The 18,124-nt window shown below is 42.0% G+C and overlaps 1 protein-coding gene across 1 annotated transcript in view; it reads left to right on the forward strand.

The window, feature by feature from the left end:
- Positions 1-18,124, forward strand: part of CBLB (Cbl proto-oncogene B) — a 221,031-nt gene that overhangs the window by 192,607 nt on the left and 10,300 nt on the right. The window contains exons 15-18 of the mRNA XM_038766102.1: positions 3,242-3,339; positions 3,437-3,568; positions 6,342-6,482; positions 12,292-12,411. Coding sequence (XP_038622030.1) covers positions 3,242-3,339; positions 3,437-3,568; positions 6,342-6,482; positions 12,292-12,411 — 491 coding nt within the window. The remainder of the gene's footprint in view (positions 1-3,241; positions 3,340-3,436; positions 3,569-6,341; positions 6,483-12,291; positions 12,412-18,124) is intronic.

The raw sequence follows: 18,124 nt of genomic DNA on the forward strand, positions 1-18,124 counted from the left end.
GTTTTCTGTGGCTGGTTGATGCCTCTCATCTGAATAGGTCAAGCCATCATGTGAAGTTCAGCCTAGGTTTTCCCCGCATCTTCTTTTGAAGTAGGAGAACTAATCCATAAAACTAACCTATGACACAAGTATACAGGAAAAATCCATTATTCTCTTTGAAAATTAGATACTGGCTCAGAAAATTTTAAAAATGCATTTCAAACTGTCCCTCTAAAAAGAAAAAAAAACTAACTCAAAATTGAAGTTAAGTTCACGCACAGAACTTTTGCAGCTGCTTAATAAAACACTGTTTTATTTTCTTTGGGTGTTTCTACTAATATTTAATGCAGGACTCCAGGTCAGTTCACTCACACACATGCACTGTCACACACACACACACTGTCCCACACATGCACTGTCACACACTTAATTCATTCAGTTGTATTTATTGAGTACTTACTGTGTGCAAACACTGTATTGAACACTTGGGAGAATACAATGTAACAATAATCAGACACATTCCCTGCCCACAGTGAGCTTACATGCACCGTCATACACACACTCTCACACATCTACTTTCTCTCACACACACAGTCACACACACTCACATATAGAAGCAGTGTGGCTCAGTGGAAAGAGCATGGGCTTTGGAGTCAGAGGTCATGGGTTCGAATCCCGGCTCCGCCACATGTCTGCTGTGTGACCTTGAGCAAGTCACTTAACTTCTCGGGGCCTCAGTTACCTCATCTGTAAAATGGGGATGATGACAGTGAGCCCCACGTGGGACAACCTGATCACCTTGTATCCCCCCCAGCGCTTAGAACAGTGCTTGCACATAGTAAGTGCTTAACAAATGCCATCATTATTATTATTATTCCGTGGTCCTTGAATCTTAACCCACCTTGATTCTGCTTGATTTGACCAGGAAGAAATAAGTATTCACTGTGATATTTGTGAATATGTGCACATAGTAGGCACTTAACAAATGCCATCATTATTATTATTATTTTGTGGTCCTTGAATCTTAACCCACCTTGATTCTGCTTGATCTGACCAGGAAGAAATAAGTATTCACTGTGATATTTGTGAATATATGAGAAAGTGGGTGGATGGCCATAGGATATTTGTCGCTTTGCAAATACCTGTCAAAAACATCAGTGGGTTACTCCATATTTTATTCAGAAATGACTACTGCACCTTTACAAATCTTGCCCTTTCAACTGCTACCAGTTTCCATTCCACTAGGCTAAGAGAACATCAGCTCTTTGCCTGGACTGATTCTGTTGTTATGCAAAAAAAGATTCTCATGAAAACCAAAGAAAATGGACTGGAAAGTAGAAGATAATTTTACTAAATTTCTTTTAAAACCTCCACCTTCCTTCTTTTCAGGACCCCTGCCTTATTTCCTCTCAGTCTGCCCTGATTTCTCTGAAGCTTAAGCCCACGGGTGTCTGCTTCTTTGCATGCCTGGTTTTGCTGATGCCAGATCACTTGCTGATAAGTGAGATCACTGATCAATCAATCAATCAATCAATCAATTGTATTTATTGAGCGCTTACTGTGTGCAGAGCACTGTACTAAGCACTTGGGAAGTACAAGTTGGCAACATATAGAGACAGTCTCTACCCAACAGTGGGCTCACAGTCTAGAAGGGGGAGACAGAGAACTAAACCAAACATATGAACAAAATAAAATAAATAGAATAGAGATGTACATGTAAAATAAATTAATAAGTAGAGCATGAAATGATACGAAAGCATGTTGGAAATTATTAATTAAAGAAATTATTAATGTGGTCACCTTTTGTGGGAAAACAATCTGTAAGCCCCTCTATTGTTTATCATTTAAGGTGTGTTTTGGTTTTTTTGGGGGGTGGGGTGGGGTTGTGAGACTGTGAGCCCCACATGGAACAGGGACTGCGTCCAAACTGATAACCTTGTATCTACCCCAGTACTTAGAACAGCGCTTGGCATACAATAAGTGCTTAGCCAATACCATAATCATTATTATTATTATACCTATGAGGAAGTAGCATGCAGTTGATTTTTTTTTTTTAATGACATTTCAATTATTCTGTAAGAACCAAAAAGGGAGAGTGGAACTTGGGTATAAGATGTTTCTTTTTACCTATCTTTGCGTTCACTGCTATCCGCAAAGAAGGTGTTTCAGAAGACACAATTTGAGATCTCCAAAGGCGCTGATGTTAGGCAACATGTAGAAATACACAAGATACCTTTGCTTAAGTCAATAATTCTGCGCTGCGAATAAAATGTCCAGCATAAATGTATTCATTAGGATTCACACTTGTAGTTGAATCCTGCCCCTCTCAGCGTTGGAGAGATCTGCCCTTTGGGTTATTAGGTTGCCAGAACTGTGTTGTCATTATGAGGTTGTCTGCAATAATTACCATGATATCCTTCCACCAGCAAAAGAAGCTCTTTCTTTTTAGACTTATGCTAACGTCGTAGTTCTGGTCACGGGCTTGAGGTGACAACACTGTACAGCCTGTCTTTCAGTAAAGCGAATCCACTACTGAATGGTTTATTAGTCTTCCTTGCTCTTTTGTAACAGTCTTTGTTTATAAGTCACCCTGGAGGATTTAGGTTTGCACTGAAAGGTTTTCAGTTTTTTCCCCCGTACAACATTTCTGTCTGAATCACGTAGGTTGTTGGGCTTGAGACATCTTAAATATTCAGTCTCATGCATCTGATTATTTTGCAGAGGATAGTTTATTTCCATTTGGAGGAAAGGATTCAATCGTAGAAAAAATGCAGAGTGAAAATGATGGTTCTTTTGTACTATGAACCAAAAATGGAGCCAATGTGGGCCTATTAAAATCTTCGGCCATGTTAAAGACAGTGTGTGAGGGGTTTTTTTTTTCCCTTGCAAATGCTGGAATGAAAGAGTTTTCACGAAAGAGGCTTAATTTCACAGTCTCCTTCTTCTGAGGCCATCCTGATGCTTGGTTTCGGGTTCTTAGGTATCACGCTAAACCACCTTCTACATATTTGCTTCAGATTTTAGTGCCTGCACAAGACCTTTCAGTTAGGATCCTGTGGAAAAATACAATGAGAAGGAGTGTGGTCTCTGCTCTTAACATTGTCTTGGAACTGCCCTTATTGTTTTATGCTAACGCATCTACCAACTCTGTTATATTGTACTCTCTCAAGCACTTAGAACAGTGCTCTGCACATAGTAAGCGCTCAGTAAATATGATTGATTCTAGAAAACCTAAATGATCCCTTTTCCACTTTGCTTTTAGGACATGTGAGAATGGTCAGTGTCTAACAAATGGAACACACGGTACCTCTTCTGAGATGAAGAAATCAAACCTCCCGGAGTTAGGCGTATATACAAAGGGTGAGTACCCGGCAATCTTTCATGAGGCAGTCTTTGTTTCAGGAAGTAAATGGCAAAATTGAGTCCTGAAAAATCTCTGCATCTTCTCTTCCTGTAGGAGATGCGTTTGATTCTGCTACTGTTTCAGTGCCATTACCTCCAGCAAGACCGATAACCCGGGACAACCCAAAGCACGGCCCTGCACTCAACAGGACGCCCTCTGATTATGATCTACTAGTACCCCCTCTAGGTGATTTGTTAATAATGATGATAATAATAATTGTGATATTTGTTAAGCACTCACTATGTGCCAGGCACTGTACTAAGCTCCGGGGTAGATACAAGAAAATTGGGTTGGGCAAATCCCTGTCCCAAATGGGACTCACAGTCTCAAGCCCCATTTTACAGATGAGGTAACTTAGGCACAGAGAAGTGAAGTGACTTGCCCAAGGTCACGCAGCAGACAAGTGGCGGAGGCAGGATTAGAACCTGTGACCTTCTGACTCCCAATCTTGTGCTCTCTCTATTGGGCCTTGCTGCCTCCTTCCTGTACCAGTTCACAATTAGCAGTGTTGGGTTAACAGGGTTTGGCCCCATTTAAGTCCCTTTATTTATGTTACACTGATGTTCACTCCGGGTGACTGATCCTGCCAGCCACTCTGAAAAATAACAGTAGCTGTGGTATTTGTTAAGCGCTTAGTTAACGAGTTTTTGTACCATTTAAGTCACTTTGGTCATCTGGAGCAAGAGTGTTACAGGTGGATGTTCACTCCTGGTGACTGATCTTGCCAGCCAGTCTGGAGAACAATAACAACCGTGGTATTTGTTAAACGCTTACTATGTGCCCAGGACTGTAAGAAATGCTTGGCTGATATAAGATAATCAGGCCCCACAATGGGGTTAACACTCTAAGTAGGAGAGAGAACAGCTATTGAATCCCTGTTTTGCTAAAGAGGAAACTGAATCACCTTGCCCAAAGTCAAACAGCAGGCAAGTAGTGGAGCCAGGATTCGAACCCAGCTCCTCTGAGGCCTAGGCCCAGGCCTGTGCTTTTTCCACCAGGCCACACTGTTTATCAACTGTTTGGCTAAGTAGGCAAGAGGGGAAGTTTTTAGTTTCTGAGTCAAGCGCCAACCTCATCGGGCATCTCCTATTCTGTGCTTGTGACTGGCTACATTCCCAATTTGCTTAGTTTCTGCCGGACGTCACTTGGTACTCTCCCTCTGGGGAATATCGGGGGCCGGGGAGTGAGGGGAAGGCGAGACAGCGGGCTGGTAGCTGGAAATTATTCCAACCTTAGTATTCACCAGCTTTCCTTCCTCTCCCCCCGCTTGGGGAGCACTAACTTGTACACGTAGCAACTTGATTCCTAATAATAATGGCATTTATTAAGCGCTTACTATGTGCAAAGCACTTTTCTAAATGCTGGGGAGGGTACAGAGTGATCAGGTTGTCCCACGTGGGGCTCACAGTCTTAATCCCCATTTTACAGTTGAGGGAACTGAGGCACAGAGAAGTGAAGTGGCTTGCGCAGAGTCACACAGCTGACAATTGGAGGAGCCGGGATTTGAACCCATGACCTCTGACTCCAAACCGTGGGCTCCTTCCACTGAGCCACGCTGCTTCTCCTCCTTTTAAAGAGTCTAGTAATGAAATGGAATGAATGAAAAACAGTGTTAACACATTTGCAGATAGCATCATTTTAATCGCTGTAGATTAAAGGTGCAGACTCCCTATCTCCTTTTCCCTTTCTCCTCCTCCTTTTCCCCTTTTTCCCTCCTGTATGTTCTTTCCTTCCTTTCACTTTTGTTTCTCCCTTTTCTCCCCTACTAAGTGCTTAGAACAGTGCTCTGCACTAAGTAGGCACTCAGTAAATACTACTGATTTATTCATTTTTTTCTTTTCCTTTCTCCTCTCTTTTTTCCCTTCCCTTCTATGTTTCTCTCTAACACTCTACCCCACTGACACCTTGTCTCCAAATCGACCCCACACTCAAAATAAGTGGCATCCCTCTTTGTTTATACTGTCTCTTTCTCTCTCTCTTTCTCTCTCCTCTCTCACTCTCGCTCTTGCTTTCTCTCTCTTACATGCACCCATCCTATACATCTGCACCATGGAGGTTGTGTTCTTTCAAAACTTTGAGATAAGGAAAACCTGCGATTTGTTTCTCACCATGTTTGTTGCAGGTCATCTGCACAAGCTGTCTCTCCCAACACTGCAAAAGAATGTTTCCTAACTCTGTCATTGTGCTCTAGCCAAATCTTGTAGTGAAAATACACATTCTGGCAGAACGAAGTATGTAGGCCTCTACTCATGCTTCTGAAGAGAAATCTCGTATAAACGTTTTTCATAATGCAGCATTTTAGAATCCTATGCCGTTCATTCTGCCTCGCGTAGTGTCACCATATTTGTTAGATACCTCTCCAAATGTGATGTTTGAAAAAAGCTTAGCTTGTCAGTTAAACTTTAGCAAAGACAAAAATACAAATATTAGCCCCAAGCCTCAAAATGGAGGGCTTCTTCTGAACTGAAAGTTCCTTAGACTAAGAGATTACTATGCAAGTAGGATATAGATTAAAGCTCCAAGGCTGCTGTGGAATACAGGTGATAAATACAGGACTTTTGGCTTTCAATCCACGTGGAATCAGTCTTTTTTGTCACAGTTTAATGTTTGTGGCTATATTATGAACTTTTTTGTTTTCAATAACCTTAAAACCTGACGGATTGAAAAGCAAAGCCATTCATTGCATGTCTTTATTTGTATGTGTATATATTTTGGCTGTGGGTATGTACCTAATTATAACAGATATAGGTAGAAACATAGACCCATATAGTCACACAAACCCTAAGGTTTCCACAACAATTAGAAATAGGAATCAAACCTCCAGCTCACATCTAGAGTCTGCAGATGGCCGTAAAAAACATCGAAGCAGCAATAGATAATTCACCGTAGCTTTTTTTTTCTCGCTCTCGTGTCCTTCGTGAAATTTCTGCTCACAGCCCGGCGTTTTCTCTCAACTTAGGTGACGATGCCTTCGACAGTCTACCGCCCTCCCTTCCTCCTCCACCTCCTCCTGCCCGCCATAGTCTCACTGAACACACAAAGCCTGTTGGCTCAGGGAGTCGACCCTCCTCAGGGCAGGACATATTTCTTCCTCCTTCAGGTAAGAGGGGAAACCCATATAGCTCCATTTTTCGATCGAGGTGAAAAGGTGATCAGAGCCGATGCTTAGAATCACCCGGCAATTGACTGTCTCCCATTACCCGAACCCCTGAGGATAGGGTTTAAGAAAACCAAGGCTGTAAATAATCGCGGGAAGACCGCAGAGTGTCTAAACTTTTCCACTGTTTGTGTAGTATTGGGAACCACTTAGGTGATGCTTCTTGCTGACTCTGGCCTTTTTGGAATTGGATCCGTGCTCAAAAAGCCAAGTTTTTCATTTCAGAAAAATGCCAGAAGGCTGTATCCTGTATTTGCGTTGGCTACAGCATACCCCACTGAATTGCTGTACTCAACAGCTCTGTATGGCTTTTTAAGTAGACTCAAAGGAAATAAGTTCTCCCTAATAAGATCATCCATGCCATACATAGGCTTGCAAAAAAAGTCCATTGTTTGATTCAGTGTGAACACTAATGAGAGTTGCAGTTTGAGATCTGGACTCTTAAGATTAAACGCAATTAAAGAAGTCACAGCTATTTTTTAAACAATTTACGTGCACTAAAGAATTGACCAGGGAATATCATGATTGGTTAGGGTGGTTTTTCCTAGAGCAGATTCTAGAGAAATAAGGCTTGTAAAGATTTTTATGACTAAAGTTCTTCCACTTATCTGAAAGGAATAATTTGCAATGAAATATCCCTCGCCTGTATTCTCTCTCAATTTGCTAATTGGGGAAGCCTAACTAGGGTTGTGAAAAGAGTGATCAAGCAGGGTTTGTGGAAATGTTTAGCCCACACTGGCTTAACGGCCACCTTACCGGTCCCTGTTCTTGTCATAGCCCAACTTGACTCCTTCATCAGTCTCCCTGTTGCCCTCTCTCTGCCTTTCCAGTTCCTCCCCTCCTCTGTTATACTTCATTCTGTGGCCCGGATAATTTTCTAAAATATTCTGCGACCGTCTCCCCGCTTCTCAGAAATCCTCAAGGTCGCCCATCCTGCTCCACAACAAGTAGAAACTCCTGACCTTTGGCTTGAAGTCATTCTATCAGTATTCCCTTCTGTGTACCCACTCTCTTCTCCCTTGACACCCCAGCTCACGCTCTTCATTCCTATCCGAACAACCCATTTGTGCCTCGTCTCGCCTGTCCTGTCGCTGGCCACTTACTCATACGGTCTCCCCTGCTTAGAATGTGTCTCTCCCTCTCTCCCTTCACATCTGCTCTCCTCATTTGCAAAGGCCTTCGGACATCACAACTCCTCTGAGAGGCCTTCTCCGATTAATTTCCCGTCTGTCCACCCAATATCTCCCCCACTATTCACTTCAGCAGTTCGCATCACCTAACCAAGGAGAAGCAGCGTGGCTCAGTGGAAAGAGCCCGGGCTTAGGAGTCAGAGGTCATGGGTTCAAATTCCGGCTCTGCCAATTGTCAGTTGTGTGACTTTGGGCAAGTCACTTCACTTCTGTGTGCCTCAGTTCCCTCATCTGTAAAATGGGGATTAAGACTGTGAGCCCCCCTGGGACAACCTGATCACCTTGTAACCTCCCTGGCGCTTAGAACAGTGCTTTGCACATAGTAAGCACTTAATAAATGCCATCATCATCATCAACCATTTGGGCACTCAGACTTCCCCACAGCACTTACATATTTTTATGCTCTCCTTCCTTCCCCTTAACTATGATTTGTTTTTGTGCCTCTCTCTCCTCACTAGATTGTAAGCTCCTTGAGGGCCACCTACTAACTTGATTGTACTCTTCCATGAGTTTATTACAGCGCTGTGCACACATTATGTGTTCCTTAAATACTTCTGATTGATTGCTTGATTGAAATGACGCTGAACAGGTCAGCAGCTCTTTTGATTAAAAGGATTACTGTGATGCTCTGAAAAGCAAGACAACCCTGGATTTTAAAAGCACCATAAAATCTGGTATTTCAGTTGGAAAGAGTCAGAGCAGACTCACAGTTTTAAACAGTATGATTAGTGTCCAAATCTCCATATTTTTTAAGTGAAAGAACATGAATGGAATCAGCCCTCTTAAAATGTTAGACACTTGGGCCTCTGCAATTGAACCCGTCGTATCAGAGTAGGAAAGAGGGAAGTGGAAAGAAGTTGGGAGAGCGAGATATTGCAGAGAGGATAGTCTGACAATCTGTAATGCCAGAACTCCAAAAATACCAATTTTGTTTTAGCAGAGCCTTAGAGCATTGCCCAGCTAATGGTTACAGCAGACATTTGTGAGCTAACTAAATATAAATACCAGGAAGTCATAAATGTTGAGCAGAACCTTTTGGAAGTTGCAAATCTTGTATTTCCAGATTACTTTCCCCTGGCTGAATTCACCTCATTTTGTCAGTCACTGAAGTCAGTAGTATTTGTTGAGCTCTGACTGTGTGCAACGCACTGTACTAAGCACTTGGGAGAGTACACTATAGCAATAGAACACATTCCCTGCCCACAACAAGCTTACATTCAAGAGGGAGAGACATTTTGCTCTAACTCTGCCGTATAAACTGTGGGTTGTTTTTTTATTTTCATTTTTAACCTTGTGTTGTCCTAAAATATATACCAAAGTGTGATGCTAAATGACAACGGGTTACCTATATTACCACATTTGTTCAAGTAGGGAAACAGGTGCCTTTTGGCCTTACTTTCTTCCAGAAAGGTGGATTTGAAAATGTGACTTTTTATTTCAAAAATAATAAATTTAGAAGTGCTACTGCCTTTCAAAAGTTTCAGATTAATGTGGTAACTGAAATTTTTTAAAGATTACTAGAACTCAATTTATACTGCTGATATTGCTGTTTGCTGTTGACTCTGTTTTAATAGAATTCAATATGACAGCAAATTATATTTTCACAAAAATTGGATTCATCATGAATTCCTTCAGAGTAGTTCCATCCAGTTGCTGATTCAGCAAGTCCAAGTCACAGCCACTGCTTGTGAATGAATCTCCGAATTGAATTATAAAACCAAAAAGGAAGGACAAGGAAATCTTATCACCAATTTACAGGGTTTTTTGTAGTGCTGGTGACTTGTAAGCAAAGCATTTTAATGGAGCATTGCATTTTGGGTGTGCAGTGAATAAAGGGAAATCAGACAAGGATTTTTTCTAGTGTCGAATTGTTCCTTCCTCGGTACCATCAGGGACTTAAATGAAATGAGTGGATAGATTGAAGAAAGTCTACCTAAAAGAACGGAGGAATAAACAGAACCCGATATTTTAAAAACAATCTGTTGATGATGACACAAGGCCTGCAGCTTTGGAAAAATTTTGGAAGATTATCAGCTACGTTACCAAGAGTTATTCACTCTGATAATAATAATGATAATAAGAGTAATTCTAGACTGTGAGCCCGCTGTTGGGTAGAGACCGTCTCTCTATGTTGCCAACTTGTACTTCCCAAGCGCTTAGTACAGTGCTCTGCACACAGTAAGCGCTCAATAAATACGATTGAATGAAAAGAGTAATAATGATGGTGGCAAATGTTAAGCACTGTACTAAACACAGGGCTAGATATAAGGTAATCAGGACACCATCCCTGTCCTACATAGGGGTCCCAATCTTAATAGGAGGCAGAGTCCCCATTTTACAAATGAGGACACCGAAGCACAGAAAAGTTAAGTGACTTACCCAAGGTCACACAGCAGGCAAGTGACAGATCTGGGATTAGAACCCAGGTCCTCTGACTCCTTCAGGCCCGTGCTCTTTTCATTAGGTCACGCTGCTCTGTAGCTTTCATTTGAGTGTTCCAAAAGTCATCACAGGAGTTAATTTTTAGTCCTTCAAAAATTTCTCTTCAACCATGGGCTTCAACCATGGTCACCTGTATATATGTATATATATGTATATATATATATATGTATATATGGTTGTACATATTTATTACTCTATTTTACTTGTACATATCTATCCTATTTATTTTATTTTGTTAGTATGTTTGGTTTTGTTCTCTGTCTCCCCCTTTTAGACTGTGAGCCCACTGTTGGACAGGGACTGTTTCTATATGTTGCCAATTTGTACTTCCCAAGCGCTTGTACAGTGCTCTGCACATAGTAAGCGCTCAATAAATACGATTGATGATGATGATGGGCTTCCCTGCGGGTCGGACACTTGATCATCAGGACTTTCTCATCTTCTTCCCTTCCCAGTATCCTAGACCAGAAAGAAGTGGAATGGAGAAGTTGCAATGCAGAATGTTTGGGCAGTGGAGGAAATACGTTTCCTGCCTTCTCACTGTTTTGGGGGACAGTGGAGGAAATCTGTTTCCTCCTTACAGTTTTGGGGTACTGCGTAGATTCGCATCTCCTCAACCTGCAGAGGTGTAGCTGCTGAGTTCCCATGGCTGTTGCTGATGCTAAGTAGTTCCCTTGAGGCTTGGATAATCTGGGAAGGGGCAAGCATCCTGCAACTCTTCCTCGTATCACTTCCCAGTTGGTCAGAGGTGGCACGTCTGTAATTTATTTATTTCCATTGATGTCTGTCTCCCCTCTTCTAGACTGTAAGCTCATTGTGAGCAGGGGATGTCTGTTTATTGTTGTACTGTATTCTCCCAAGCCCTTAGTACACAGTAAGCACTCAGTAAATACAGTTGAATGAATGAACATGCAGGCATACAAAGATCATCAATCTTCATTAAATTGTATTCATATGGATCACACTTGATGCTACTGATTTTTGTCCTTTCCCCAGCGCTATCTCAGAGTTGAACTCACGTTAGTTGAGCTTCTGATGTTCATTCATTCATTCATTCATTCGTATTTATTGAGAGTTTACTGTGTTCTAAGCACTTGGAAAGTACAAATCGGCAACATATAGAGACGGTCCCTACCCAACAACAGGCTCACAGCCTAGAATGGGGAGACAGATAACAAAAGAAAACAAGTAGGCAGGTGTCAATACCATCAGATGTGCAACTGACATGAAACTGCCCCATTACGTATTAAAGTAAATAGGTAATGAGGTTGGCCGTTGTATATTTTTAGTAGGATTTGTTAAGTGCTAACTGTGTGCCAGGCACTGTACTCACACTAAGATAAAAGAAAAACAGGTTGGTCACAGTCCCAGTCCCATGTAGGGCTCGCAGTCTTAATCTTCATTTTACAGCTGAGGTAACTGAGGCACAGAGAAGTGAAGTGACTTCCCTTCCCAAGGTCTCACAGCAAACAAGTGGAGAAGCCAGGATTAAAATCCAGGTCCTTCTGACTCCCGGGCCTGTGCTCTAGCCACTAGGTCATGCTGCTTCATGCACTTATTAAAATCAAGATAGGTTATCTTCTTAATTGCTCGTGGCTCATTTTAAACAAAGCCATTGAAGTCACAAACTGGATTGGGGAACAGATAGTATTCTCCACAGCAGAGAAAGTTGGAGTAGAATTAGATATTGGTTCAGCTTCTGCCTTACATTACGTCAAAAATTATGGATAATATAAGTAAATTGGGGTTTTGCCCTTTAAAGAATACCAATCCAACCTTATTTGACTTTCAAACTCAAGGTTAATAAAAGGGTAAAAGGTAACTTATCTTCGTGTACTCTTGACAATCGCCATCCCTTATTTCAATTATTTTCAAAGCTTAGCATTAATTATCACTACTTCAGTAATGCTTCCCTGTAACATGGAGCCTTAGTTGAATATCAGTTACAGTTTTTCAGTTTTGAAACCCTTTCAGGGTTCTGGGGGCTTTGGGAAGGAGAGGTACCCCAGATTGTTGCAAGCTTCTGACATGTTCCTCCCAGCTAGGGTAGATCACAGAAAGTTGTTTGCATTTATTTGCAATTGAATCCCTGTCCTTTTCTTTTTCTTTTTTTTCCTAAGATCACTTTTTTGATTCAGCAAGTGGCTTGGTTCCTTTGCCTCCCGCTCGAAGATTAGCAGGTGAGAATGTCAAAGCGAACCGGATGTCCCAAGAGTATGATCAGCTCCCTTCAGCTTCTGGTAAGTTTCTGTGTCCGACCGTAAAAGCCATAGCCCATGAGAGGGTAGATCGTTTTCTCTTTACAGAATCCATTTAAGAGGTTGTTCGCAGAAGAGGAACTGTGACAAAGAAAGCTGCCAATTAATCAATGAACCAGTGATGTTTATTGAGCACTGACTGAGTGCCAAGCACCAAAAGCTTGGAAGAACACAACAATAGCTACACAGTGCCCCACTAAGGGATTTTAAATTCAGTGGAACTCTATTTCCTGGGATTTGTTTGGCTCTACACCGATGAGCGTGAAGAATAGCACTAATTGAAAGAGTTTTCCCTCCTGGAGTGGACCTCTCATTTAATCAATCAATCAATTATATTTAAGTGCTTACTGTGTGCGAAGCACTGTACCAAGTGCTTGGGAAAGAATACTAAAACAGAGTTGGTAGCTATGTTCCCTGCCCAAAACGAACTTACAGTCTAGAGGGGGAGACAGTCGAATAAATAAATTACGGATATGTACATAAGTGCTGTGGGGCGGAGGGGGAGGTGAGTAAAGAGAGCACATAATCAATCAATCAATCGTATTTATTGAGTGCTTACTATGTGCAGAGCACTGTACTAAGCGCTTGGGAAGTACAAATTGGCAACACATAGAGACAGTCCCTACCCAACAGTGGGCTCACAGTCTAAAAGCTGCACACATAAGTGTGCAAGGTATTAATTGAGTGTCTGTGGTTACGTTATATTAGTTATTACAGTGCTTAGAACAGTGTACTGCACACAGTAAGTGTTCAATAAATACGATTGATTGCAGAGCACTGTACTAAGTACTTGAGAAGCAGCATGGCTTCTGGGAGTCAGAAGGGCATGTGTTCTAATCCCGGCTCTACCACGTGTCTGCTGTGGGACCTTGGACAAGTCACTTCACTATTCTGAGCCTCAGTTACCCCATCTGTAAAATGGGAATTAAGAGTGTGAGACCCCTGTGAGACAGGGACTGTGTCCAACTTGATTAGCTTCTGTCTATCACAGTGCTTAGAACAGTAGTTGGCACATAGTAAGTGCTTAACAAGTACCATTGCCCATTCACCTGCTTGCTGAAGCAGATTTGAAATTGTGGATTTATGCATCATGCAGATATGGTCTAGCCGTGGAGAAAAATACCACTAGACAAGCAAGAGTGAAACGTAGCTGATTTTGGAGTGTATTATTTTTGCCCCAATCACTAGCACCTTCCAGCTGAATTCACAAAATCCCCTACCACCATGGCCTTTGAGATTGTGGGGGGGCGGGGTGGGAGGGGAAACAAGCTGACAGTACCCATTTAGAAGCTGCAGAAGTTGCATTTTGCTGAACTGATGGTTTAAAAGATCTGCCGCGGCATCGGGAACATCTGTCTTCTGAGAGCTAAAACCAGATCACTGCCGCAAAGATTGAAAGCCAGAATGATAAAGTGTTGTTCTGTGGAAATGGCCAGGTGTGTTCCTTTCGGTGGAAATACAAGAGACTAGATGAAATCGTGATCTACGATGTAGCCCGTGAAACAGATCATACGGAAGGTAACGTTAGCTGACGGTTGCTTGGCGCTTTTCCGACTGTTGTTGTGAAGAAGCCTCAAATCAGGGACACGGGAGCGGTTCTTGGGCCCTAGAGAAATGAGGAAGATGATTTTGGTTGCACTAGGGAAGCAGCGTGGCCTAGTGGATGATAGAGCACGGACCTGGGTCCTGGGTTCTAATCCTGCCTCCGCCACTTGTCTGCTGCAAGACCTTGGGCAAATCACTTAACTTCTCTGTGCCTCAGTTCCCTCATCTGTAAAATGGGGACTAATAGTACCAGCCCTGTGTGGGACAGGGACTGTGTCCAACTCAACTCTCTTGTATCCACCCTAGCTCTTAGAACAGTGCCTGGCATATAGTAAATACTTAACAAATACCATAATTACCACTAGACAGTATCTCCCCACAGGTTTTGTGAGGCCTCTGAGACACTGATTCCCCAGCCCAGATAAAGCCTGGTAAAGATTCAAGATCTAATACCACTTCCATTGTCTGCACAATTCCTTTATTCTGATTTGCCATATATACTTTCAGCTCAAGCAGCTGCCAAGAATACCACCATGAGTCCAGCCTATCACTCTATCACCAACATTTGAGTGAAAGTAATAATAATAATGATTAATAATCACCTTGGTACTTGTTAAGCACTTATTATGTGCCAACCATAGTAAGTTAAAAGCACCATGGCCTAGTGGATAGAGCCCAGGCATGAACGTCAGAAAGACTTAGGTTCTAATCTTGGCTCTGCCACTTGTCTGCTGGGTGACCTTGGGCAAGTCACTTCAACTCTCTGTGCCTCAGCTACCTCATCTGTAAAATGGGGGTTACAACTGGGAGTCCCACGTGGGACACGGAAAACTGTGTCCAACCTGATTGCCTTGGATCCACCCCAGCTTGTAGAACAGTGCCTGGCACAAATTAGGCGCTTAACAAGTACCCTAGGGGGAATAAACCAAAACAAAACACTGTTCTAAGCGCTGGGGTAGATACAAGTTAATCAGGTTGGACACAGTCCCTGTCCCACATGGCGCTCACGGTCTAAGTAGGAGAGAGTAGGATTTAGTCTCTACTAAATAGATAACTAAAACACAGAGACAATAAGTGACTTGCCCAAGGTCACACAGCAGACACATGGCAGAACCAGAATTAGAACCCAAGTCCTCTGGTTCCCAGGCCCTTGCTCTTTCCACTAGGCCACGGTTCTTCTCTAGAGCACATATGCACTAGGTGTGCATTTATGAGTGGAGAACATTTTTAATAATTCTTCATAGTAAAAGTTTTCACATTAATTAAAAATATATTCCGGAAGTCTTAAAATTCCTGTCCAACCCTTCTCACTGTGACATTTCAGGATCCAGTAGGAATAATGGCCTAGGAAAACACATGCCTGCCTCTGGGTGAACAAATCAAGTCCGGAGCATTTGATTTAGTCCAGGAGACACCCCATATTGGATTTTTTCAGGTTATAGCAGAGCTGGAAGCTGCTATTTTCCAATTTTTCACACTGCCGCCTGTTGGAGTCTGAGACACTGGGAATCCTCTCCCAGAGTCTTCTCCCCTGCCTCCAAAAAAAAAAAAAATAATAAGTCCAATAAAGTACAAAAGGACATAGCCAGATTTCAGCCTTAGAAATCTCTGGAGAGCACATCTATATGCAGACCACAGATGGCCGGTAATAGTCCAGTGGAAAAACACAGCTTGACTCCAGATTAGTTCTTTCCATCTGAAACATTGGGATAAACTGTGTCTGTGCCTTAGGGATTCTAATAGCTCTTATTTGCTGAGACGAATGTGCTTTGCTTCTGTCCTTTTGGAAATGACAAGATGAGAATTTCAGTATTATTGTCCTACCTTTCAAATCCAATTTCTTCTTTTTTATGTCTCTGAAATAAATCATAATGACTTCTATTTAGGTAGAACAGTTCTTTCCATGGAATAATTATTTTTAAAGGATCCAAAAGGTGGGTTTTGAGTGGGTTTTTTTTAACAAAACACTTCATAATCTTTCTCCTTAACTCTGTGTTTAAAGATTTCTGGGCATACAACTCTCACTGTACAGTGAAAGGATATTTTTCCAGGGACCATCTAGTCAAACAACAGGAAAAACTTCCTGTAATAGAAAGGAAAAACTTTTGAACATTCCAGGGAGACTTTAAAGCGTAATCAATCTCGAGGGAAAACTGTAAAGGCAGGAATCTTACTTTTTTTTCTGTGCATAAGAACACATTCACTGTACCACAGCCTGAATTTTTTATGTTTATGTTGTTGCTGTTCCCTTTCATTTTATTTAGACAGTGGTGTAACGCACCATAGTTTCCAACCTTAACTTGAAATTGCAAGGATAATTTACTGTAACTATAATCCGAGTGCCTTTGGCTCTTAAATAATCAGTCCATATTTAGTGAGCACTGTCTGTCAGTTGAGCACTGTAGTCAGGGCTTGGGTGCACTATAACCTCTGCTTGTCTGGACAAGTGAGAGGTGGAAGACATCCTACCTTCAACCCTCAGGGTCTCCCCCACTAGATCGTAAACTCTTTGACGGCAAGATCATCTCTACTATACCAAATCTGTTGTCTGTCAGCCAGCTGTTTTTATTGAGCACTTACTGTGTGCAGAGTGCTGTACTAAGCGCTTGGGAGAGTGCACTATAACAGTAAACAGACACATTCCCTTCCCCAAATGAGCATACTGTCTAGAGGGACTCTGTTGGATTGCCCTCTCCCTTGTTTTTAGTTCAGTGCTCAATAAATACCACTGGTCAAATGGTTGATTGAGCAGGGGGACTTGTCCTTGAGTCCTGTTGGCCATAGTTGTGATGGTTTATGCTGTGCTATCTACACTCTCTCGTCTAATATCCCCATGCCCAGAAATGTACATTGCAACGTAGCTGATAGGGAGAACAGGTGTAGTGTGTAGAGTAAAAAAAAAAAAAAAGATGGAGAGAGGAATAAATGAGTGAATTAATAGGAAGGGTACCTATATCAAAGCACACATAAGTACTAATAAAGTCTCAAGTTGTGTGTGGATACAGGAAAATACCTTCACTGGTGTATTTCTTCATCATCTAACTTAGAACACATATTTCTCTGAATTGGGCAAATGTCAAAATGAAGTACACTGCCACAGAAAGGGAGTACTGTTAAAAAGGATCCAATTTTAATGTTTTTGGTCTTTGCTAGTAAGGTAGTACTTCTGTTTCTTTAGGCCGCAACTGAAATGGACTGATCCCTCTCAGACCGATTCGTTTTTGGGAACCACCCCCAACCTAGAAATTATTTAATAAATATCACACATTGCTTTCTATTTCAAGATTCTTTTGAATACACAGTTCGTCAAAGTGCTAGAAAATATATGTTACTGTTAGTAACTTGCCAATAGTTATTCTGCTACTCTGCACACAGTGAGCACTGTTAATATTATCAATTGATTGATGCAACACATAGTTTTACACAGACATTATACTCTGATCTATTCCTCATTGCTCTTCCCTAGCATGTTTACATTCATTTTCTATCTCTACCCCTACTACACACAGACCCTTCCCAGCACTGCCAGTTTTCCCATCTCACACTTTTTTATCGTATTTATTAAGCGCTTACTCTGTGCCAGGCACTGTTAGAAGCGCTGAGGTAGCTACAAGATAGTCAGGTTGGATGCAGTCCCTGTCCCACTTAAGGCTCATAGTCTTAATTCCCATTTAACCAACAAGGGAACTGGGGCATGGAGAAACTAAGTGACTTGTCCAAGGTCACACAGCAGATTTTTGTCTTCCCAGCTCTTCCCTACTGCCCTTTTCCTATCGGGTCTGGTGGGAGGAAAAGAGATGAATAGCTCTTATCAAGAAGCTTCGGTTCAGTCCTTGCCTTCCCAGCAATTTTCACCTGGAGCCATCTCCACACAAATCACAAGACTTGGGGTCAGAGTCTCACGTATCATCTAGGATTTTTACAGGAGGGGAATTAAATTGCTGAATCCGTGGTGTACATCCCAAATGAGTCCTCATTTAAGTTTCTGGAAGTGCATAGGATGAAATGGATCCTCTCTTTCCTGATTAGATGGTAAACTCCAAGAGGGCAAAAGCCCATGTGTTCTGCTTTCCTCAAAACTCCCGAAAGCGCCTAGTAAATTGTGTTGTCTGTTTAATAGTCCTGCTTAGCCTATGAGTAAAGCACATCG

The sequence above is a fragment of the Tachyglossus aculeatus genome, chromosome 24 (assembly GCF_015852505.1).
Source record: "Tachyglossus aculeatus isolate mTacAcu1 chromosome 24, mTacAcu1.pri, whole genome shotgun sequence".
Lineage (NCBI taxonomy): Eukaryota > Metazoa > Chordata > Mammalia > Monotremata > Tachyglossidae > Tachyglossus > Tachyglossus aculeatus.